At 42.1% G+C, this 24587-nt stretch overlaps 1 protein-coding gene across 1 annotated transcript; it reads right to left on the bottom strand.

The window, feature by feature from the left end:
* Positions 1–446: 446 nt before the first annotated feature.
* On the bottom strand, positions 447–19821 carry smad6b (SMAD family member 6b). Its single transcript, XM_029523689.1, has 4 exons — positions 18344–19821; positions 15324–15380; positions 14594–14671; positions 447–1200 (listed from the first exon to the last, which is right to left on the bottom strand). The coding sequence occupies exons 1-4, from the start codon at positions 19137–19139 to the stop codon at positions 659–661; spliced, it is 1473 nt and encodes a 490-aa protein (XP_029379549.1). The 5' UTR covers positions 19140–19821; the 3' UTR covers positions 447–658.
* Between the last annotated feature and the right edge of the window lie 4766 nt (positions 19822–24587).

Raw genomic sequence — 24587 nt, 5'->3', positions numbered from 1 at the left:
GTGGATAAAATTTTGTTGAAGTTGTGTTTTGAGAGCGACACTGTAAATGTCACCTAAATATAAACAGCAGTTCCCCGCTTATACTTCTGAATTTGCTTCTCTATCCCCAACAACTGGAGCAGAAGGACCAGTTAGAAAAGCTGTGAAGCGAGTGAGTTAAATTCATGCTGAGAAGTTCACAGTTCTGATGTTGTGCTGACGGTGTCAACGCGCATGTTAAAACACTGTACGAATAAATCTGTGTGAACAATAAACCAAGAGCTAATGATGCAGACCAAACAAAGAGTTATTATGCGAATACTTTATTATCAATGTGTGAATGGTGTTAGCTTTTTGTCTGGATATTAATAGTATATGAAAACTATACACCAAATCCAGGCTCATCCTAATTTTGCTGTATAATTTCTCAGGTTGGTATTGAAAGATTCTTTATCTTTATATATATATTTATATATATAATATATATAAGCCAAAGTGCATTTTCCGTTTTTTTTTTTTTTTTCCTCTTGTCCATATACACATTGCACCATACATAAATAATTACATTGTAAAAATGACTCCCTATGTACAAGTATAATATATATTTCATATAATATATAAAACTTTATATTAAATCTAGGTAGATGATATTTGGGATAGTTTGTAGGGTCTGTCTGTGTTATCTATGGTTGTTGAGGAGGATCTCCAGCCAACATGGGCAGGAGGTGATGAACTGTCTTGAATAACAGGGGCCCCAGCCCTTAGCGAAGCTGATACGCACACTGTTGGGGTCATAGGGTCCGTCCAGGAGGTCAGCCTCTGTGGTGTGCCTCAGGAGGCACAAACGCTCATAATCAAACACCTTGATGGAGTAGCCTGGCATCACCTTTCGCACCACCAGAGTCCTGCTGTTAGGCATGTCCAGAGTAGGGGAGTTGACAAATATTGGGTGTTCACTGCGGTTGTAAGCCCAAACGCCGTCCGGCTCTTTGCTGAGGAGGATGCCGTAGCCGATTTTGCCTCGTGTGCGCTGAACGGTGCTACTGCGGTGTTCCAGGTTGAGCTGGCCCAGGCAGAAGCCCGTGCCCTGAGGTAGATCATAGAAGATGCTGACAGAGTGCTCATACACTGTGTAGAGGCGTCCCACACGTGTGCGGTGCTCCCAGTATGCCACGTTGCACCAGTGGCTCTGCTTAGGGGCATCAGGCGACATACTGGCATCTATAAGAGACAAAGACATAGCCATTAAACAAAACATAAACAAAAGCAAGCAGGACTAGTGTAAAGGAGGGCTTGAGTTTAAGGGATTAGCCATTTCTTTTTATTGTTCAGAGCAGATGTCCACACTAAAAATACTGAGGGAGGCACTGTATTGAAATCCAAGCCTTGTATAAATATGACTGTATGCACTTCCATCTAAAACACACACACACACACACACACAGACACACACACACACACACACAGACACACACACACACACACACAGGCTACTATACATATCCTGGGGGTGGAGAGTACAGTCTGGTCAGACCGGCTGAACACCTGCACTTCTCTAATCTGCCTCAGGAGGGCACTGCGATGATTGAACACTGAACAAAGGGCACAGCGCAGGTCACCGCTGCTCACACATGCACTTCCAAAACAGATCATGTTTACTAAATGATTTCAGGATTACACTCAGTGTTTCCACTGGAAATTGGCGCACAAGTATTTGCAGTTGTATGCTGAGGCTACACTGAAAATCTTCTTAGAATGTTTTGCACATACGTACATACATACAGAAATAAATATCTGAATTTAGCCGGTGCACATTTTAATAGACCATGCAAAGAGTTTCTTCTTGTTACAGTGAGACAAAGCTGGCATCTCTTTCCTAAACATATCTGTCCAGTAAATCAGCTTGTTAATTCAGTTTTCATGGTTGCAGTCTGTGAACTCTTTCCAGTGACAGCCCCCAGCACTCCAAAATGAGTTAGTGCTCCCTAGGTAGACTTCCATCTTCACCAAACTGAACACACAGCACTGCTGACCGCGTTCAGAGGCGGCTTCAGTCCACGCTGCTCATAGCTGTCATACATTTTTATTACTCATAAAATCTGTGCTGTGAAGAGTCAAGAGAAGCTGGTGAAGAAGGAAGAAAAAGCAGACTTCCATGACCTCACATCCGTCTCTTCAACTCTCCTGCTGTAGTCTCCTCTTCCCTCATCTTCCTCACATTCCACAAGAGCGGGGGTGATGGGAGAAGACCAGGCAGGGGGTCTCCCTCCCCCTTCACCAAGCTCTCCCCCTGCTGTGGGCCCAGGGACGGCATTCAGCTCCCTGACAACTTAGCACAAGCCCGTGACCCGCTGACCCCCCAGCCTTCATGCTATCAGCTCCCATTAACTCACACACAGAGTGATGCCATTATTTTGCTTCAGAGCGTCTATTGGCACAGAGGATTTAAAGCCTGGGCCTGTGGCCCCATTCCTTTCAGTCTCTCTGCTCTCAGGGCTTAATGACCGCCCGCCCCATTAACAAACGCCTTTAAGGTGGAGCATCGCAGATCCACACAGCAACAAAATGCCTCACTCACCTCCCACCCAACTAAACCTTTCTGCTGAGTGACCCACACCAGTAAAGTTTATACAAAGATTAGCAAAAACGTTGACCAGACCTGCACAGACAAACGCCTGCTGGTTCAAGGCTCTCTGTGTTGTAGAGGGGGAGGACGAGGGAGTGAGTGGGTGTGGGGAGGTGTGGGGATGGGGGGAAGCTGCAGACAGACTCTCTGTGTGTTTGCGCACACACTGATGGCTGAAATGACCCCCTCTCTTTAGGGGCCCCAACATGCATGTGCCATTAGTAAATTCCACACTCCAGCTCCTCCACTCTGAGCTCAGCTTTTACTGCAGTATGGCTTGACCACACAAAGAACTCAGCCCCAACTTGTTTATGGCCCTCTATTGTCTCAAATCAAATGGAGCCCACACATCAAGGTAAATTTACTTTGAAACTGTTCACATAAACACAAAAGACCAACCGGCTACTGTCTCCTCCTTTTTTGACAGGAAGAATGAAGTAAAAACCATTAAGTCAATAGGACCTAGTTCTTGCACATTGCCTAGAATTAATGTAGCCAGAATGACTGAAATGATCAGGAAGAGGAATTAACAGGACAAAGGTTAGAAATGTATCTAATGTCAAGCCTGAGCCTGAGGGAAGACAATGAGTACACCATGAGCCAGGCCTTTTCCTGTCGTTCTGTTGTGTTAAGCGTCTACATGGGCCTGAGTGCACACAGTTTGGATGGCGAGGGACATCAGCGGGCATGTTTGTGTTTTCACTGTGAACTTGTGTGTTTTGGCTAGGCAGGGGCGCTGAGGTGAGCGCTCTGACAGAAGAACTCATTAGGATCTATTTAGCAGAGCAGAGCCAGCTCTGATAGTTAGGGTGTTTTGGGTCCGTAGTTGCTGTTGGGATATTGTCCAGAGTTCATGCCGGCTGCTGCTCACCCATCAAGTAGTCAGTCTTTAGGCTTAATAGGGAAACCTTGTTTCTTCAGCAATGTTTGGATGTTCTGTAAATGTTTATGCACATTTACCAAACTGATGTGAGAGTTTGACGCCAGGTTTAATTATTAGTATATGATGAACTTGCGGGTGGGGCCAGGCCCAAACCTAAAAGTCAGACATGATGCAGTGAAAGGAGAGAGTGTCTCCTGTCTTCTGACCACAGCAGAGACCCAACGCCTTTTGACTCCATGTTGTGCTTTCAGAGGGTCTGTTCAAGGCAGAGCCATGATGGGCTGGGAGCAATTACTGGTGCTCTGCATCCATTTAACCCTGCCACCTTTTAACAGCTCCGTTTACCCATTAGAATAGTAGTGCATGTTATTATTGTTATTTTATTCTCAAAAGCCTCTTCTCTTAGTGTCAGTCTCAGAGTCAATGGATGCAGGCCCAATATAGCTTCTCCACTTCCTCCACCTGCAGCCAGAGGCAGTAATCTGAAGATGTGAAGGAGTTCATCAACTCCAATGCTTATATAGCAAGTCTCACTGTGCTAGCATCAGAAAAGTGGGGATACATAGAGCTTTAGCTCACTTTAATTTTTGTGGCCAACAGGTAATGTGCAAAACAGGGCAGCAACAAGAGTTCAAGCAAAATGATTAGCATTGTTTCGATTTGGCTTTTTTATGCGTCATGAAATAAGTAAACAGATTACAACATTCAGAACTGAACAAGCAAGCGCACACACACACACACACACACACACACACACACACACACACACACACATTTTAGTTAAATAAAAGTAGCCTTGGAGGCCTGTATCTGCACGTACCTCATGTCTCTGTACAATCACACAGTAAACAGAGATATTTAACAACACTACTTCAGCAGCAGAAAGCCTGTGTGCTGTGCTGAGTTTGATTTCCATAACAAGGCATGAGCTCCATGGAAACCATGTAAAAATGTTGATTTTTCTGTTTCCCTGTCGCCAGCCTGATTGGATGAATTCAGAGTATGAACTGCAGGACATCAGATCTGACAACAAACACGGGCTGATATAAGCTCACTGGAACTCAGAATGCAAATAGTGATACAAGCTGCAGCGTCTGCAAAAAGGATTAAAATGTCAGCTACAAATGGACCAGGTTTTAATGGAAATAATTGTAATAATTAAGAATATCAATGGTTCTTTATGTAAGAGTAGTCACACTTTAACGTTAAAATACTCCATTGTAAGTAAAGAACTTGTGATTCAGAAAAACTGGTACTCTTGAGAGTTACGTTAGGGTATTATTGGATTATTGTAGCTGTCAAAGTGATGTAACAGTAGTTGCAGTAGTTTAGTTCATGAAATTGGAGCTAATTGCATATATTGCTGAGTTTACTAGAAAGCTGGGGTTTAAAGATAAAATGCCTCTGAGTTAAAGTGTAACAGAAGTTAAAAAAAAAAAGAAATTAAATGGAAAAAAGAAATTTGTACCATCATGGACCAAACAAGCAGCAAATACTGATCATAGTTATGGCTGCAGGACAGCCTTTTTCTTCTGTCAAGACCAATATGTCATTAAATACACCTCTGTTCAACAAAACTTCCTTAAGTCTTTTCCAAGGGTTTAAATATGGAAAAAAGAAGATCATAGCAGAGCAGCTATGAGCTCCAAGCACTCAAGGGTGAGTCTGGATAATTACTACTAAGTACACAAAAATGAGGGCTTGAAAGTTTCAATGGCAATTCTTGATGATCATCCAGTAATGCTTTTAAAGACGGCATGAAAACGAGGAAGAAAAGGGCAGAGAGAGAAGCAGAAAAGAGATGCCCTGGGGTAAACACTGCTCCACGGCCTTTGAGTGAGATGAATGGGAGGCCGAGTGTCAGGGACAGACAGACAAACAACAGCTTCCCCTCCGTGCTAACATCTCCCCACCAAACTCTGGGGCCACCTCCATTATACTTCATCTTTCCTAATCCAGAGCAGGCAACAGGGATGAACTCATTCCTCCAAAACTTTGCTGAGGGCAAAAAAAACAAAACAAAACAAGAAAACAAAAACAAAAACAAAAAACAAAAAACAAACAAACACAAACAAAAAACAAAACACACCAGTCCCTTTAAGCAGCACATTCGAGGGGAGGAGAGCAGCAAGGAGAGGAGGGGGAGCAGCAGTCTCTCATCCTGTGCCAAGGATTAGATTCCCCTCCAGCTATTAGACTCTACCAATGAACTGATAGGCTTGGGGGCTGGTGACGGGGAGGCGAGGGGGGGTACGAGGACTGTGTGTGTGTACACACTGTGGTTTGTGCATTCCTCTGTCCCTGTCCTATAATTTGTTAGGTTTAACTTTCTTTTACAACTAAAACAACAAAGTGGAACTGAAGCAAAAGCCCCCCGCCCCCTCCTGTTTAGAGTATGGTATAGCTTTCATTCTGCAGACAAAGGTTCCTACAGACTGACTGTAACCCCTGAGCAGACCACATTTAGGCTGGCGTCTGGGCTATCGCTGCCATCAAAGTCGGCTTTATCAGACAGACACACTAACTGGAGCTGCTCTTATGTGTCTATGGATTTTTTTCCCTGAGGTCTGGCCTTTCTCTGCTGAGAGAAGGAGAGTGAGAGATACAGAGCAAAAGATAGAAAGAGAGGGAGAAAGAGATGTGTTTGGAGAAAACACTGTGGGAGCCAGAGAAACTGAATCCAGTCACCAAGCCTGGCTGGTCACAATGGGAATGCTTTACATTGTCATCTACTTCCTCTCCACTTTCCCTCCGTTTCTGTTTCGGGATGACCCCATGAGGGAGGAAAAGTGCTGTACCCTTGATAGCAGATAACAGAATCCATAAATTAAATCAATAAACAACAGAGGGTGTAAAAAGCACAGGAAGCTATGCAGGCTAATATGGAGGAGCTGTCTGGGTGCATGAGTAAAAGGCCACTGGTTTGAGGGAGAAGGCTCTACTTTCTTTGTCAGTGGAAGAAAACGTGCTGCTCATTTCCTCTAAATTTCCTCCAAAGCTCTGCAATGTGTCATAGACACAGATCCCAAGTGATGGTGGCGATGCAAGTAAGACCTTGTGAGAGTCCTTCGGGCATGTAAAAGCTCAGTGAAAACTCTGGGGGATGTTAGTGGATGCCATGTCTAGAGGCAGCGTTAAAAGCCAGCGGAGTCTGCAGGAGCACCAAAAGCAAAACACTCAGTGAACATCCTGCTGGGTGGCTGTGCCCTTTCACCTCCTCATACAACCTATCTGTTTGTGTGTGCGCGCGAGTGTGTTTGTTTGTGAGTGTGCAAGGGAGGTTTGAGACAAGTAGGCTGGAGCGTTTGAGTAGAGGAGACCCTGCACATTCCTGAACGCCCCCCTCCTCCTCCCGCTGTGCCTCCAAACTTCCTACTCTGGTTAGGACTGTGGGGGGTGGGGGTGCAGCAAGGATGTTGCTTGTTTCTCGTCCTTTTGGACTCTTGTTTGTTTAAGAAGTCCCACAAAAAGTCAGAAGACGTGAGAGGAAGTGTGTGGTCTAAAACTTTTACATACAAATTTAAGACAATTTTTCTCTTTAATTCACCCATCAGATTTGACAAATTTGCCTTCTGGGGAACTCAGAACTATACAGCTAGACAGCTAGGCAGCAAGGGAGGAAACTGACTAGCTGGCATACACACACTCACACACACACATACATATATATACACACACACACACACACACACATATACACATACATACATACATACATACATACATACACATACACCCAACCTATGAAGGCTTGGTTTCAAATGTACAATAACAAAGAACTCTATTATTACAAGTTATATTAGTCTGACTAATTTAAGGTGAAAGGCAGGTATTTGGTTTCCATCGGGCTGGGAGGTGAAGCAGCTATGATGGACAGAGATGCTGTTCAAACAATGGTTTCCTATTGATTGGCCCAGTGGATCAGAGTCTGTGAGCAGAATGTGTTCTGTCAGGATAATGTGGCACCAGAGTTTCTGTTTCAATCACAACACTTGCTGGGCTGTAACCCACACTGGTCCACCGCGGGCATCCAGACACCAGCTCCCCAAACAAAGACAACTGTTTCCCTCATCTCCAACAAGTCGGTCCGTTCACAACAAGCAAGACATTCATTAAAAATGCAGGAGTGAACATTTCCAATAATTCACAAAGTCCTTCCCTGTCAACATCTGCAAAAGATCTTGAAGCTAAAGGGAATGGCAGGATTTCATTAAGTAAATTATGTGCTGGCAGTCACAGAGAGGGGAAGAGGGGGAAGCTACAGCCAGACCTCTAATCTAAACCGTACCCTGAAATGCGACAGCCTGACTGCACGTACAGAGCCACACAGTGAAGACTTCAGAAATACACACAAATAAAAGATAAATAAAACACACATTGCAGAAGTAAACATATGTGAACATAATCAATGAGATTTTTCACATAAGCATGTTTACAATTTGTAATTACTACTTGCAAAAACCTAGCCAAACAGTCTATTTTACATGCCAAGTTTTACTTTGTGTTGAACCTGAGGACATACATACATGTCAGAGAGAAAAAAAAAAAAAAAAAAAACAGACCAGAGAGCCAAGCCACTGGAAATAATACATTTGCAGGGGCATTTTGCTGGGCCATCTGAAATAAAGGTTCTCTGCTCAGATTTAAAAGGCATCATCTTTTGGGAAGAGGATCAAAGGCTCAAAATTATGTCTATTGTACTTGGCCCGATGTTAGGACAAGAGAGGGGAATGAAGATATAGCTACAGCAGATCGAGTTCAAGATAAGGACAGGGGAAAAAAATCAAGTTGCTATCTCTCAGTTTACACGTGTACAGTCAAAAGAAAAATGAACTAGGCTTTCATTCACTGGGACTTTACTGTTCACCCATCCACAGTGAGCTCATATCCTTTCCCTGTGGCTGTAAAAGGCTTGTGTAGAGATGCCCAATGACATGGGCCCCTACAAGTTAATCCACACACGGCATTCTGGAGGCTCAAAGAATGCAGTGGCCATTCTGAGTTTTAAAAATACTGACAGCCATAGGTTCAGGCACAACTGTCAATGCTCCTCTGGGGAGAAAGGAGGAAAAAAAAGTTTAATCTATTTTCGCCAGCGATCAGACCACAGGTCTAAATCACAGCTGGTCATGGCCAGTGTCTGGATTTATAATTGTGGGCAAAATGGTCAGAAAATAAAAACAGCATCTACAACTGGCATCTCCTTCACCAAACTTTGCCAGGCAATGCAAGGCTAGCACATTTCCAGTGGCAAGCTCAAATGAAGTATTATTCCCCCTCCCGGCCTTGAGAGGAGGCATACTAAAACACTAAACTAACAGTTGGACATTCCATACATTTTTAATGGCATTGCACGCTCTTTATTTGTTGCTGTAACCCTGTGCCCTGAGCTGAATGAATGGAGCTATTGGTGGAGGCTGGTTCTGCGGTGTGAGAAGATGGCAACAGCAGCCCTCCCTGAGCACACGACAAGATTAGCTCACTCACTTTGTTTGCTAAGGTAGAATATGGGGCAAGAATTATGACCTGAGCACTCCTCTTTTGTTTTTACTGAATGTATTTTCTATCTGTGTGGTAAGCCCTAAAATGAAACACAGTTTATCATCAGCGAGCACAACACACTAAATAAATTCAATTGACGAGCATGACATTGTCGGCTTTGACTTAAAGCCATGCATGAGGCTGTAGATTAATCTTTATCTGTGAGCCTTTCATAAGTTAAGTCAAATATCCAGCAGCACTGGCACCACAGTGGCAGGCCAAACAGACACAGATAAATACTGAGCTCAGCAGGTTAGTTTCTGTTGACATGCAAGGAGTTTCAGGCCTCGTTAGATTAGCATGGCTGTCTTTTTGCGCATAAAGGTCACATTGCCTCACCACATCGGGAACCTCTGTTCTGACCTCAAACTGAAAATCACCTTTGAATGAATTCAGTGTAAAATCTAAACACAATGACAATTGGACTTTTCCTCTCCCCACTGCCTCCTTGTCTATGTGACAAGTTAAAATGATAAGAAGTGCTTACTTTGGAGCCACATATCCGCTGTTTGAGACAAATGCCCCACACTATGGAGACGTCTCAACTATAAACCTAAAGTAAACCCTGTTGTAAATTCTGTAAATCTTTCATCACATTTTAGAGTCTTTAGAAATCTCAAAAAAGGTTCTTAACAAACATACTCCCCGAGGCTAAATGTTAGAGGACCTCATTCAACACATACGATACAAAAACAACAAAAAAAAAAGTTAAAAAGAAAATGACACACCTTCACAAGCACTCAGAAATATACTTATTAATGACCAATAGGTCATGAAGAAGGTTGAGGGCTAACGCTCTTAAATGCTAACCCCTCCCATAGAAAGTTGAAAAAGGATTACTGACATCACATAGTTGAACAATGCTGAGAAACGAAAAATGAAAAACGGCCTTATCGCTGTTATCAATGGGTCTTTTTCTGTGTTTATGTGTTATGTAAGGGGAAATGGAAGCCAGCCCCCCAGGACAGGAACGGATACTTGAGATGAGGACTGTGGGTACAGGCCCTACACCACTACATAGAGAACGGATTACAAGACCCTTCAGGATCTATAGCTACAACCCACTGCCCCCTGCTTAAAATGCACTCTGCAAACTGGACATGACAAATGGGTGAGGAGAGCCCCCTAACATCCCCCGAGATGCTGGCCTTCTCCTCAACATTCCTTAGTCTCCCCCCACTGTCAAAGGGGCAATTCACGGCCCGGCACTGCTACAAAACCCAGGCAGCTTTTTAAAACAGGATGTTTGTCTGAGGCCTCCTTCCCCTCAAATAAACAATCCGCAAAACCTGATTTCGGGAGGCAGGGTGGAAGCACTCGAGTCACATTATTTCCACATCCCGTATCCTGGAGCATTGGGGCTCCTGAGGGAGTGTGGGCGGCCAGGCGCTGGGAAGGCTCAGGGCTGCGGTGGAAACCTGAGGCCATGTGCCAGGCTGCGGGGGGAGATGAGTCCAGGCTGCATCACGTTGGGGGGGGGGGGGGGGGGGGCCTCATGCCTCTAGGTGGGGAGGGTGACATTGCTAACATGTCACTCAATCATACCATGCCTATGCCCATACACTGCAGAGTAGGAATACAGCTACTAACATCAAGAAAGTTAGGCATCTTTGTGATAGAGATACTTTATATACTCAGAAGACTAAATTATAAAGTAATGTCCAAAGAACAGAAGTCCAACTATAACATTTACATAAATCTGATAATTCCCAAGCAGAAAATGTATCATTTGGCTGCCAAGATGCCAGTTTCATTATGTCACTCAGCATCACACAGACCAAAACATTAAAGACCCTTTCACAAAACACTGTGGTCCCTAAAACAAATTGAATAGATGATATAGTACAGAAACGGAAAACAAGCCCTTTTAGAGCAAATTAGGGGTGCAGTCTCTCCCAAGGCTTGAGTACAGTAGATGCTATTGCATATGTTCCTTCCAGAAATGGAATCACATGCCTTCAAAGTCAGATCAACAAGTATCGGTCCCGTCTGATCTTCCTTGATCAAGAGAAGCATCACATGCCTTGTTTAAAACTGTTTATATATTCCATGTATTTTCACCATTCCTGACAGAGACAGGGGAAACGGCATAACGCTTTTTGCTTCATTTTTGTGTTTCATTTACTTGTGTGGACTATAAAGACTCTATATATATAGACTATAGACTATATATAGACTATATAGACTCTACTATAAAGAAATAAAGGCCTAAAAATTGAGCCTCACACATGAGTGTCAAGGTCCAAGCACTGGTGTGCTGTGACCTGTAATTTTCCTCAACAATCTGTTGCATGACTCACACAAGGTACTTCCTATCTATATACTATATACTTACAGCCTTGTTCTGCCTGGAAGAATCAGTCAATAAGAGAGAATGGACCTGACACAGTGTCTGGCTGCAGACGAGACATCCAGATAGACACTGGCCCTCTCTCTAGAGACAAGCCGGCAGAGGGAGGCAAGCGCTTCATGATTACTGTTTGGGAACTGTGACTACCTGCTGATGCTGTCTTCCCTCCAGTAAGCGCTACAGCATTGTGCAATCCACATTTAGAAGCTTTTAATATTTACAGTCCTTCAGTCAAACTTTCCTGCACTTTCCGGAAGGAATGGACAGTGACTCAGGTTACTCTGCATGTCCTTTGGTCACTTGACCCAGCAAATCTGAGGGAGTCCCTCCATTCACACCGGTGATCTCAGCTCACACCAACATGAGCGTGTACACACAGTATTATGCTGACAAATTCCACTGGGTTGATTGAGGATACAACTGAGGAGTGTAGGCAGACTGTTCACACGTGAATCACTACAAAAAGTTACATTAAGAATGTATTTTTAATGACTGAAATCCTGCAGTAGCAACAGAGAAACATCTTAGCATGCTTCCTCACATTCTTAGAAAGAGCTGGCCAAAAGAGCATTTCAATGAAGAGGTGTCCACAATGTCACAGAGAATATGAATGAAATAATGAAGTCAAAGTTTAGGGTGAAACCGCCCCCTCAGACAGTCATTCAGGAAGCAATGAGACCTGCTTCAAAGAGCTTCACTCTGATGTCCACATGACGAGGCCCAGGCTGTGAGGAAACAGGTGTGCGGACAAACTGGGAGGACAGGACCAGCAAAGGCACATTCCCTCACACACATAGCACTAAGGTTTACTATGTGCCTATGACACAGTCATGTTTAAATAAATCATGGGGAATTGCCCGATTGTCTGTGACTACACAATAATGTAAGGTATGAGTATTACGCTAATACATTAATACAAGTAATCGTACATTGGAAAGCATTCTAAGAATGCACAAGTAAGGACATTTTAGTATGTTAAACAAAAGCAAGAGTCAGCCAGAGGGAATCTCTCTGCATCTCGAACATTAACTGAGCAGCATGAAGTGTATTTAGTTGAAAACATGTCCTTTATTATCATGACCCTATATGATTTTGAGTAAATGAGAAATACTCAAATTTACCCCTATATACATACATATATTGTTAATAACGGCTGAAGTGGTAGAACAAGCTTATCTACCAAACCAACCGGTTCTAATCGTTTTTCTGCCATTGTTTGGTGCAGAAGAATGCTCAGTGTGTATTTCTGTAGCCCTGGGCTGCAGACTGTAGTTGATTATTCTCTGACTCCACCCCGCCCACCATACCAGTGCCCCCTAGACCTGCTCGTAAGAGGTTTACTTGTTCCTGTTTGAGAGGTGGAGTCTAGAACCCATATAACTCTAGTTACAGACACTCTCTCGACCCGTGCTGGAGAGAAACTCAGAAGGAAAGTCAACTCCAGGTCAGCATCACAGCCTACACAGGATAACTTCACAAAATGCATTACAGGCCTGTATGTTAAAGCAGAACTAAGTTGGTTTTGTAAAGAGGCCTTAAGGCACTTTGGCTTATGGTGGGATATGCTGTGTCAAACTAGGCCAAATGCTTGGAGGAGAAGCTCTATGATGAGATGCTCAAGGTTTTTTTCACTCAATATAGGCTCTTTTATGTATTTGAAACCAAAGAACCAATCGAACAGTCTAAATGCAACAAATTGGAGACAAACTGACCACCCTGTAGAGCACTGGTCATTCTCTCTTTCAATTCCAAGTTGCTGAATGTGTCACAAGCAATTCAGTGCGACCTGGCCTGGACTGTATAAGCAGCAACACAGTTGGAAGAAACCAAAAGCTAGTATGTCTAGTTCCTCCCTCCTCACCACAGTCTCTAAGGAACTGTGGTGCGGGCTCTGACAAGCCCCTCATTTGTTGACTCAGGGAGTGTCACCAGGCCATGCTGAGGTGGTGACAGTGGGAGGAGGGGGCCCTTGCTGACTGAATACTTCACTGCCAGGTAGCCATGTCAGCTGCTCAGTGTCCAGGCCTCTGAGCAATGAGAAGGCCCCTAACTATAAGCTCCAAAATGAGGACTCTGACTCCACGTCCACATGATACCGAGTATAACGGGAGAACCATGCTTGTTCTCTGACATGTGAAAAGCAGTGTTTCATTTCAAATGAGAGGATAGGACTGTTTCTACTCGCTTCCTCTGGTGTGGCCCCATTCACAGGAGCAACTCCATTTCCCTGAACCCACCCCTCCCTGCAGCCCACTTATAGCCAAGCTAGATAGAGTTGTACGAACAAGTGTCTGTGCACATGCATTTGCACAACTATGTGTGCTTGTGTGTTTCTGAACAAGCTTGGATCTTATTACAGTTTGATCCCACTCAAATATTTCTGAAAGAAAAACAGAGGAGGGGAGGCCGGCTCTATGGCCAATGCACACGCCCCGCTGAACCGCCGTACCGCTCACAATGAAACCTTTATCTTTAAAGCTTATTCTGTTCATAATTCCCCTTAATGAGAGGGCATAATGTTAAATATTAAAATAAAGGTACCTTCACAAGTTTCAGTATTCAACCACATACACTCAACATCTATGCAGAGTACAGCTCTGAATTCAAGTACACACACCTTTTTCTTATTTTAACCATTTCATTATCTGAAAAGGGCACTCGCACATTCAACAGTCCCGGCAACTTTGCAACTTAGCATAGTGATTCTTATGAAGCAAAGACCCAACCAAGGTAGGTTTAAAATTTAATTTACCAATACAGCTACTATTAATTCAAGCTAGTTGATGTAGCAGGACAGACCAACATCACTTCTGCAAACAGCTGCTAAAAGATTCATAGAAAATCAAGTAAAATTTTTAATTCAATTTCTGGTGCATAATTAAACATGTAGAGCCCATACTCAATGTGCTGCATGTATCTCACGTATGCTGCACACAACATTTGAGTGCCCTAAACTATTCAGCATTCTTTCTACAGCAAGAATAAATAAATGAGCCCAACTCTTGAAAAATATGCAGCAGAACACCAGGATGCCTTAACTTTAAAGTTCCCTGAGGAACCAAACTCCTTAAGTGACAACACTTAAGTGTTGGCAGACTGGCTCCATCGTGATTAGAAATATCAGATAATTATTCATTTCTAAAATCAGGGCAAAATAATTTCAGAAATAAACTCCTCATTTTGAGTTTGACAATAGTTGGAGAAGCACACCCACCTGAGAAATCCCCCGGCGTGATGTTTGGTGAGCTGGCTACCTCAGTTTCAGTGTAAGACAATGTGGAGTCTGACAGATCTGTGGAGAAAACAGAAATTAGGCCTCTGTTTACACTATGGAAGCATCTCTACAACTCCAACTACAATGGCTGCTTCTATGTAGCTCTTGATCTCAACATGAAAATTATTCTTATTCCCAATAAAATTCAGAACAATTAACACCATGTTCAACCTCATCCCAAAGTGGATAACCTGGCAACTTCTCTAGCAGGCTTTACCTGATAACATCCGCTGAAATGCCGCCAGAAACCTCAGCTGTACTCAGGCTTGCAGCCCCAGCTAGCAGCCAGGCTCCTGAGTCCCAACACCCCACAGTACAAACTACCCACACTGGTTCTGGCTGGTATGCTGAGATTATGTCAGATGCTTAGGCCTCATCCAAAAGTTATCATGCTCTTTGACCATAACTGTCCCATATTACAGCTATTAAAATGATCCATACTGCTTTATGCCTGTGTCTTTTTGTGCATTTTAACAGAAGACTGAAGATGCAGTTTATGATACGATTATGATCATGAAAAAGATAAGAACTAGCCAATTGCAGTTCTGCAACTTAGTGATCATTAAGTCATAACTGTGAATCAAATATTAATAGCAAGATTCAGAAGATCAATAACTGTGAATAAAATAAACTATGCTTCAGGTGCAATGTGCATGTGTTGGTCACTTACCCAGTGGCTTGTGTTCTTCATTAGGGGAAAGTCTTGAATAAGGAGGTGGGGGTGACTCTGTAACACAAAACGGTCACGTCAGCAACTTGATGAAGGCAACAAAGATTTTTGCCCCAATAGACAAGCTTTATGGAGCATTAACATTACTTGGTCAAATGCTAGTAAAGTTGAATCCATTATTTTGGTCGATCTCGAGGATCGATCAGTCACAATTGGACAGTGGCAAAAATGTCCAGCAGGTGGTAACGGTAATTAACTTGCAGACAAAATCCTGCACTTATATGGTCAACACCATGCTTTGTACACATAAAGAATCCAGTGTACCAAAGTTTCATGCTACAGTAATGTAAACTTAACCACCATGGTTGAAACATGCAATGTGATGTCAAAAAACTTTAAATGGGTATTGAAAAAGCCTAAACGAAGCACATAACATAGATCTCAAGATGTAGACAGTAGACTAAATCTTTACTTTTAAAATTTTTGTTTGCACAATCTAATCATTTTGTTCAAAAGCTGGCTAAAAGAACCCAATAAAGCTCACAGAAACCTACACATTTGTTGCTGTTATTTATGGACATTTTATCTAACCAAAGCAGTCATTACTACAACCACAGTATAACCATAAATTTTAGCTGGTAGTTTAATAAATCTGAGTAAATCTCAGCTTTTTAACCTCACTGTGTTCAAAGACCTTAATTTTATCTAATAAAAAAAAAAAAAGAAATGAAGAGAATAACTTGCACAAAGAGGAAAGCACAAACGAAGGAAATCTTTGTGAGCACACTATGACTTTGCCTACAGGGGAAAAGGGGAAGGAGAAAAGCATAATAGCAGCGGGTCCTTTAAGAGTGGCGGCAGTAATTGCCAGGATCTGAACTCAGTCACTCAGATACACAGCTAGTCAGTCTGGCGCCAGTAGTATGCAAACTGTATATTATCACCACTCCTTCACCTAAATAGCATGAGGGGACCTCCTTAGGACAAAAGGGCTTTTAAAGCGCAACTTGAAACTGATCTCATTCGAGAAGTATAATGCCTGGCAAAATAAAAGCAAAAAGTTTTTGTACACGTCATTCCAGAACTCAATGCTCTGTTCTTTAAAAACTCTTATTTATAACTGATGCGTAAAGCCGAAGTACAAATGATTCTAAAACAAACATAATCTGATTGAGTTACAGCTGGAAAAACTGTTAACATTATTAGATTTCAGGCATGTTTTTGGTTTATTTTACAAAGGATTTTTCACGGAAAATCTATTAGATGAATTGAATGGTACAGTTATACAATTCCATTTTTCTTTTTTGCCCTCATTAGCACACAATGTAAAAAACTGTGGCTAAGGTCTTGATTCAAAGCCCCCCTTCTTGAATAGCATGAAAGAAATACCAGCTCTATCGGGCCACGCATGAACGGATGCCAGCTATGTGTACTACGAGCTTTAGACCCAATGAGGGTATGTGCCCCTCTCTCTTCTCTTACATTTCATTTTGCGGATTTTAATGGAAAGAAACACGTACAGCATTTTACAAGGACTAAAAAAAATTAAACATTTTTTTAATTAGTCTAACACAGTCTATTCTGACAGCAAACACAATGCAACCTTGGAGCACTATAAAACCAAAATTGATCAGGTTGGAGAGTATGTTACGACATGAGGGCCAGCTCTTTGTCAGTTTCCAACATTTGCATGCTACATATTCTAATATTGTTGCACATATGACTTTGTCACAGCCAGTTGGCTCTAGTAAACATGGATGTTATGGAAAATCCTCCTCCTGTGCCAGTGAGAAACAGAAATACTGACGCTTGCATCTTTACACATGATACCACGCGTTGTCATCAAGTCAGTGGGGTCAAGTAGCCGAGAGTTTAAGTGGTGCCAAATCACAGGCCAGTCCCCTGCCAAAATTTAATCTACTTAATGTAGGTCAGGGAGGTTCTGCCATAGATAGCTCATTGATTATGGTTATAAAGCTAGTTTATCCACAACACCAACTAAAAGGACATATAGAAACAAGTTCAAACGTCACTGTGTCTATACACTTCTATACATGTCTTAAACTGGTAATTTTCCCATGAATAGGGAGGAGAGACAAGAGCTGTGTTGACAATCACACTGAGGACATTGACATGTTCACACACAAGTGCTGTATGTTATTAGGAAATTTAAGACTTAAACTTAGAAGACTGTAAAGACAACATCTCAAATAAACACAATCCTTCATTGGAGGTATCCAGATGTTGCAGGCCGCTGTCAGCAAGTCTCTGCTGTTGAACCAAAACTGTGTGAGTGCAACTTCCTTTGCAACTGTAGTTTCAGAAATGACAAATATATGAACCTGTCATATTAACACTTTGCATTCATTTAGGTATTTTTTCAAATACACCAAACTAAACAAGGTAAAGAAAAAGCTGTCACTGGACTGCCTCACATTTGTCTTTTACAAATCAACATCACCTCCGATCCCTTGCTTATACTGATATTATCTTTCACCTTTTCACATGGATGGCCTTTCTAATTATTTGCAGTTTAATCAGTACTATCCTCTACCTGTGTATGGAAGTAAGATAAAAATTTAAAGTAGTAAAAAAGTGAAAAAAAAAGAGCAAACTACGCCCCCCCAAAAAACTATCCCAAACAACAACAAACAAACAACAACAAAAAAAAAACAACAAAAAAAACCACAATAAGTTCAATAGGGAAAGATTGTATATTGATTGAGCATATTTCAAGGCCCTTTACAGTTTTAAAATCTTGAGGGATCATTTCTGCCATTTAACTATTAAGATGACCTTTTCGTTCAATTTTACAATACATTATTGAAAATCTGGAGTAGATCTGGAAAAAGCGGCCTCAATGATTGAGATCTGTCAGATGTATGAATTTAAACCACAAAAAAAGAGAGTATACATTCTTAAAATTTTGCAGTTAGCCTATTGGTCTACCTTTTGACCTTAACCCAAATTCAGCATGGAGGTTGCCCTGCAGGGACCTGAGTGATGGCAGATGCTCTTACCTGGCCCACAGAGCCGGCTGTAGTGATAGGGGTTGCAGCACACAGTCGGACTGTCCAGGGCCCCAAAACTCTTGCACTCACAGAGTGGTTTGAGCTGGGCCGAGTGCTGGAGGTCGGACCAGCGGTACAGTTTACACACAAGGAGCTGTGGGGAGGCCATATGGCCGGCCAACCTCAGCTCTGTCCTGGAAATCATAACGCAGTCGCTCGGCATCCCTCCTCTGGACTCCACAGCCTCTAGTAAGGTATCCAGCGCCTTTTCCTTTAGCCTTTTTAAAAGGGAGTATGTGGCTGACTTCAGTTCTTGCTCTAACACCGTGCGGGGCATCGCCTCCTGCGCCTCAGGAGATCCACTGTCCCGTGGTCCAAGGTTCCTCAGCACGAAGTGACACGACCCTGGATCAGTACCCTGAGCCGTCTCTGGACCTCTAAACTCGGAGTGGTCCCGGTCTTTAAATAAGCAGCAAGTCACTGTCCTGCATTCGTTGTCCTGTAAGGAGCGGGGGCTGCCCTGCTCCTGGACGCACACCGCACCCCCATCTTGGTCCGACGTGACCCCCAAGTCGCCGCTCTCCACGGGGCTCCGGGTGCACACACCCCCTGCGTCCCCTACAAGAGACCCGCTAGGGGTCATCGGTCTGAACTCCGTTTTGGGAATTTTCTCTGGGTTGTTGCCGAACAGATCGTCTCTACAGCCTTCACTAGTGTTGCCATTTCCATCTTCCCCTTCTTTATCTGGGATCAAACGGCTTCTCCAGAGTCGCCGCACAAGACCTGAGCGTTTCGTCCTGAACATACGACAACTTGAAAATCTATATGGGGATTTTACTCTTGTACGGATATCCGAATATTACAGACACTTTTACGGCCGTTACAAATCATTAATGTCTATGAAATGCCGTGCAAAGCATGCACAGCCAGTTGACGAGCACTGGTGGCAAAACCACAACATTAGACTGAAGGCTATTTTGTTGCATCTACAACAAAACCGCGCAATACATGCACTGCAGCATTCCGACCAAAACACACCGACTGGACCAAATGACCGAGCGGGTCCGACTGTGACTTCTGATCCAGGACCGCGGCGGAATGAACTCTTTATATGTTTGTTACGAACGAAGAAAAAAGCCAAAATGTGTAATAACGCAACATAATAATCTTAGTAACATAATCCAAAAGCAGCAGCCTTCAACACAACACGGCGGCTGGCAGCCTCAAACAGTTCTCGGACTTTTAACAACCTCAGATCTACTTTCTACACCGGCACGTAGAGCATGAGGTACTTCGAGGAGATTTAATCCCAAGGAAATGCACTGGAAGTCAGTATCCTTGTCGTCTTCTTCAGATGTATGTGCACGTCTTTTAACAATCCCAGCAAAATATCCATGCCAGCTGAAACTACATGAAGAGGATCAGTCCGGGGCTGAATCGTGCTCCTGCTTCTCTACTCAGATCTAAACCAAACTGCAGCCCAGATCCCTTTCTTTCTCAGTCCCCCCCCCCCCACCCCTTCCTTACACACACACACACACACACACACACACACACACACACACACACACACACACACACGGGGCCCCCGAGGAGAGCGGTGGAGCCATTGGCTGACTACCATCATGTGCTAGTCTAGACACTTTGGCGGCTGTGAGCTGCACTGATTGTTGCGCAAACAAGGTTTCAAGTTTCTTAACTCTTAAAGGCGAAACACCCACCTCCCGCTTTTAAGTTAAAGTTCCTAAAACTTATTTACATCTTTGCATCATGCAGGATGTGACAGCTGCGAGTAGAGAAAAAGTGCAAAAGACAGACAAACCTCCAAGTATGGCAAGATTTTTTTTATTTACCACTAAAAGTCAGAGTTTATTATTAGTATGCTAAACATTAGTTACAAAAATATTAGAGGGATTGACACTCCCCAAATGTTGGATTTCTCTTTGCTTTAACTTTGTATATGAATTGTTGAGAGTAAAACTAAAGCGAGAAGAAAGGTAGCATCAATCATCCCTCATAAAAAGCTATAAAGGTGGCAATTATGTAAGATGCCAAACTCATGGAAATTACACTGGATGCAGCTTTAACCCACTGACTTCATGACAGGACAGTATGTTCCTTTGATATTAGTGTCGTGTCGCCATTACAATATCTGGTGGATATGGAAAGGTCATGACAGCCACAATTACTTCTAAATGAATCATTTCAATGACTATGTGAAATAAAAATAAAATACGCAAGCAGCACAGAGAATCGAATCAAGATGTGATGTTTGATGCAAGAGTCAAATTTTCTCCAAACACCAGCACTGGGACATAGACGCTCTTCCATTTGTACATTTAAATGAACAAAATGAATGAATTACTTACTGCTTGTGGTTATGTACCAACAACTGATTGTTCTGACAAACCTCTTTATTTTTATGTACCTGCGGTCAATGTGTGGATCCATTGCCTTTCATTCAAAATCACGATCAAGAAATGAAGGAAACATCAAGGTCTGCTGCCGTGCTAAACACACAGGGCTCATTATTAATGGTTTGCTCATTGGTCTGTGGGAACTTTGATCCAATCACTTAATTTCCATAAACTCAACATAATCAGTCGACCTTTGTTTTTTAATGAATAGAGCTCAACTGTGTTCAATTCTGGGAAGCTGATTCACATCATTGTCACTGTACTGGAGACTACTTATGGTGGATTGAGCTGCTTGCTTCGTCAGGGTTGCTGGTAAGGGTGTGATGTAGAGTCCAAGTAATGTCCACATTTCTAAATGGCAATATGAGATAAAGGAACTTTATTTAAATGTATTTATTTATTCCTGGCATTCCTGTATTTCTGTAGTGAAATGTTTTTGTCTTTATAGGGCCAGAAATATACTGAAACCAATCTACATAAACTAACATGCGTCTATAAACCCGACACTCTAAAAGTTAACTTGAATATTTACACTAAATAATATTGTTATTTATAGATTTATTTTTCATGCCTTTCCTATAAGCTAGAAGTTGAATTTTTGTCACAGATATTTACATCCTTACATCATGTGTGGTCAAGATGGGAGAAAACTTCAGATGGGTAGCTTAAATAAAAAAAAAAACAACTGTCGGCTATATTTGGATGCTTGTACATAAGCTGTTATCTATCAGCAGGTAAAAACCAGGGCAGGTTCCATTCCAGACAGTATAAAATGAAGTTTTAAAGTATTACAAAGAAAAACAAGTGGAAAGAGATGGGAAGAAGAAAACCCTCTAGATGTGTATGTAAGAGAGAAGACCATGAAGAGGTTTGTGTTTGGTCTACCTGTTCTGACATCATAGGGACAACATATTATTAATAATTATGCATTATTGATGGAATAGACACACATATTTACATAATTAATCGGAAAACTGACTAGGCTTTAGAAACATTTCCCAGCCCTTAAAGCAGCTTTAGGTGGCATCAGAAATTTGCCCCTCTGACCTTTCACACTTGAGAGGCAGTGATCTTTATGTTGACTGGAGACACAACAGGTGGATTCTTGCGCAGTGACATTTCTACAAGTCTGCCTCAACCTTATCTCATGTGTCTTATCAGGAAAAACAGTAAATAACAGGGGAACTCTAGTTTCTTTTCTGATCCTTACCAGCTATACTAAAAGCACACAATGTTAAAAAACAATTTTAAAAAAGAAGAAAAAAGCGATTTTCCCCAACAACAAAGACAAATGTTATGTTACTGCACATGTAGTATATAACATTTGTAACTATCTACTAACAGCTAAGTTCAAATACTGTTTAAGAGCTACAGTTTAGTTTATTATGGTCTTGTAAGAGTTAATGAATCCTCTCTCAGAAATCAGGAGGCAACGCCACGCCCCAAAATGTATTAACATGATCCATGAAGCAAAAGTTCAGGATTAGCTGCTGCTGATTGGCTGGGAAACCATGAAGCCTTGCCCCCCAGATAAAAAATACACACCCAGTATTGAATTTGTAAATAGTCATGAATGAAATACAATTGTTTAATCACTGGGGATCTGCCAAAGGTATGCTTCACCTAACTCGTCACTGATATTACTTGTTTGACATCTATTTGATGCTGGCCATTCTTCCAATTCTCAAGTGTAAAACCCATTTGTAATATACAACTTTAACTATCTTGTTTAAGCATTGCCTTAAAAAAAAAAAAAACAACAAAACCTTCTTTTAGGCCAACAAACCTCACAACATAAAAGTAGTATTTTAAATGCTGGTCTAAAACACTATTACAAATTTTACATACTCACTCGGTCATCTCTGAAACTCTCAGAGTTGCACCAGTTGAGACTGGAGGGCTGCAGCAGCAGAGTGTGCCAGTCTCTGAACTGGAATCAGGTTTCCCTGGCAGGCTAAGGGCTCTGGGGCAGAGGGAGGTTACTGAGGGTGGACATGGGGGCCCTCATGCCTGTACTGTGTTAGAGGCACCTGTTGCAAATGCATTCCCCTTTGTAACTCAATCACATGTCAGACAAGGAAAAGAAAACTGTTATTACAGAGTACTGCTTCATTTAAATCAGTGTCATGCAATTTTCAATTAACTCAAAGGAAAACCCAGCTGGCTCATAAGTCACCGAGTCCGTCTGCTCTGCTGTCCAGCTGCTGCTGGAACAGATTCACGTGAGACAAATGTCTGAAAGCATCAGGAGCATGCAGACATATTAGATGCTTTGAATCTGGTACAACATAAGTTACATACAGATGATCCAGTGACCCTGTGAGAGGGTCTTGACTCGGTCACTGTTACAGTGAGTTAACTGTGCCCATCGGATCCTCATACAGCACCTCAAATAGACACAAGAAATGTGCCATCACCTTTCAATTTTGGTATCTTTATTCAATTGTAAAGATGGACTATTGATCTTGTTGCAATGACTATACATTAATAAATTTGTAATATATCCATCTGTATGTTTAAGTATTGTGCTAGACACTATGTTCTGTGGTTGAAAAATGTTGTTCCTTCCTCTGCTGAAATAATACATGAATATTATATAAACACTGCTAGTCATTTTATCAAAACAGTTGAAAAGTAACAGTGGAAAAGCAGACACCACTTAATTCTCGATACTCCAGAGTTGTTTTTTTTTTCCCCAGCTGATTTCTGTCCTGCATTTAAAGAGAGACCTGTAAAGCCAACATTTGCTTAAAATAGGATTGAGTCCATCTCTCTGAAATGTTGCTGTGGCAGCTCAAAATGATGGTACAATCTTTTGTAATGCATGATGGCCACATGCTCCAGTACAGCGAAAACTACTGTGGGCTATACATAGAACAATTTGTGGTTCTGACTTTATGATTTTAAAATTGGACAATAACCAGCTATATGGATTCACAATTGGTTCCTCTATTAGCAAAAGGCCGAACAGTGAAGCAGCCAGATTTTGTACTTGCTTTTTGAAGCTCATTAATTTTTAAAAGTACAATTGAAAAAGCCACCAAAACCATCTGGCTCTTTTTAAAATTTTTAAGTTAAGGCATTTGAACTTTTCATCCTATGACCATATCCAAGCAATACTCCACTAATGTGTGCTGCATGTGTGAAAGTGTGTAAGGAAAGACTTCTTCAAAGAGTAAGAGGTAACTGAGTATGAGGATCTAAAACAGGGCACAGCTGTTCACACAGGCCTGTCCCCTTGCCTGCCCCTCTCCCTGTGAAGGTCCAGGCCCATGCACCCCTGGAGACCCCTGGGTAATAATGCAGTGGTCACGCCAGCCCAGCTCTCGACTGACATTTGACAAAGCGGGCAAGAAATGTGGCAGAGGTGTTTAAGTTGCACTGACAAATCTTGTGGAGATAGCATTATTTAAAAATTACATATTTTGTTTCCTATTATTTCTTATTGAGTGTAGACCTCTTTAAGCCCAACTCCAAAAAGCACATAGATATATCAGGAACTTTGACAAAGAATATTGTCTGATAAAACTAGCGCTTACAGCCTTCACCTTTTCATTCTTGTATGTCATCAAGCTATTCATTAAAGAGGTCTGCAAGGCTGTCCAACTAATGTATGAAATGTATCAAGACACAGCTGCAAAGTGTGATTTTTTTTTTATTGTAATTTCCTCAAGGAGATGTCATAGTGCGTTATAAAGTAAGTGTTTTGAGGAAATGGCTGTTGCCTCAACTCATCTTTATTTTAACAGTCCCAAAGTGTGGTAATAAAACTAAGAAAGGCAGTGTCACTATTTGTGAATCTTCTCATTTACACCTAGTCTGTAACTAACTGAACT

This window comes from Echeneis naucrates, chromosome 16 (genome assembly GCF_900963305.1).
Source record: "Echeneis naucrates chromosome 16, fEcheNa1.1, whole genome shotgun sequence".
Lineage (NCBI taxonomy): Eukaryota > Metazoa > Chordata > Actinopteri > Carangiformes > Echeneidae > Echeneis > Echeneis naucrates.
This window is presented reverse-complemented; position numbering and strand designations above follow the sequence as displayed.

Coding starts and splice junctions, on each gene's coding strand:
- smad6b (XM_029523689.1), bottom strand. CDS start 19,139: ATGTTCAGGACGAAACGCTCAGGTCTTGTGCGGCGACTCTGGAGAAGC. Junction 15,381..18,343: donor CAGCCGGCTCTGTGGGCCAG/GTAAGAGCATCT, acceptor TTTGTGTTACAG/AGTCACCCCCACCTCCTTAT. Junction 1,201..14,593: donor CACGCCGGGGGATTTCTCAG/GTGGGTGTGCTT, acceptor TGTCTCTTATAG/ATGCCAGTATGTCGCCTGAT.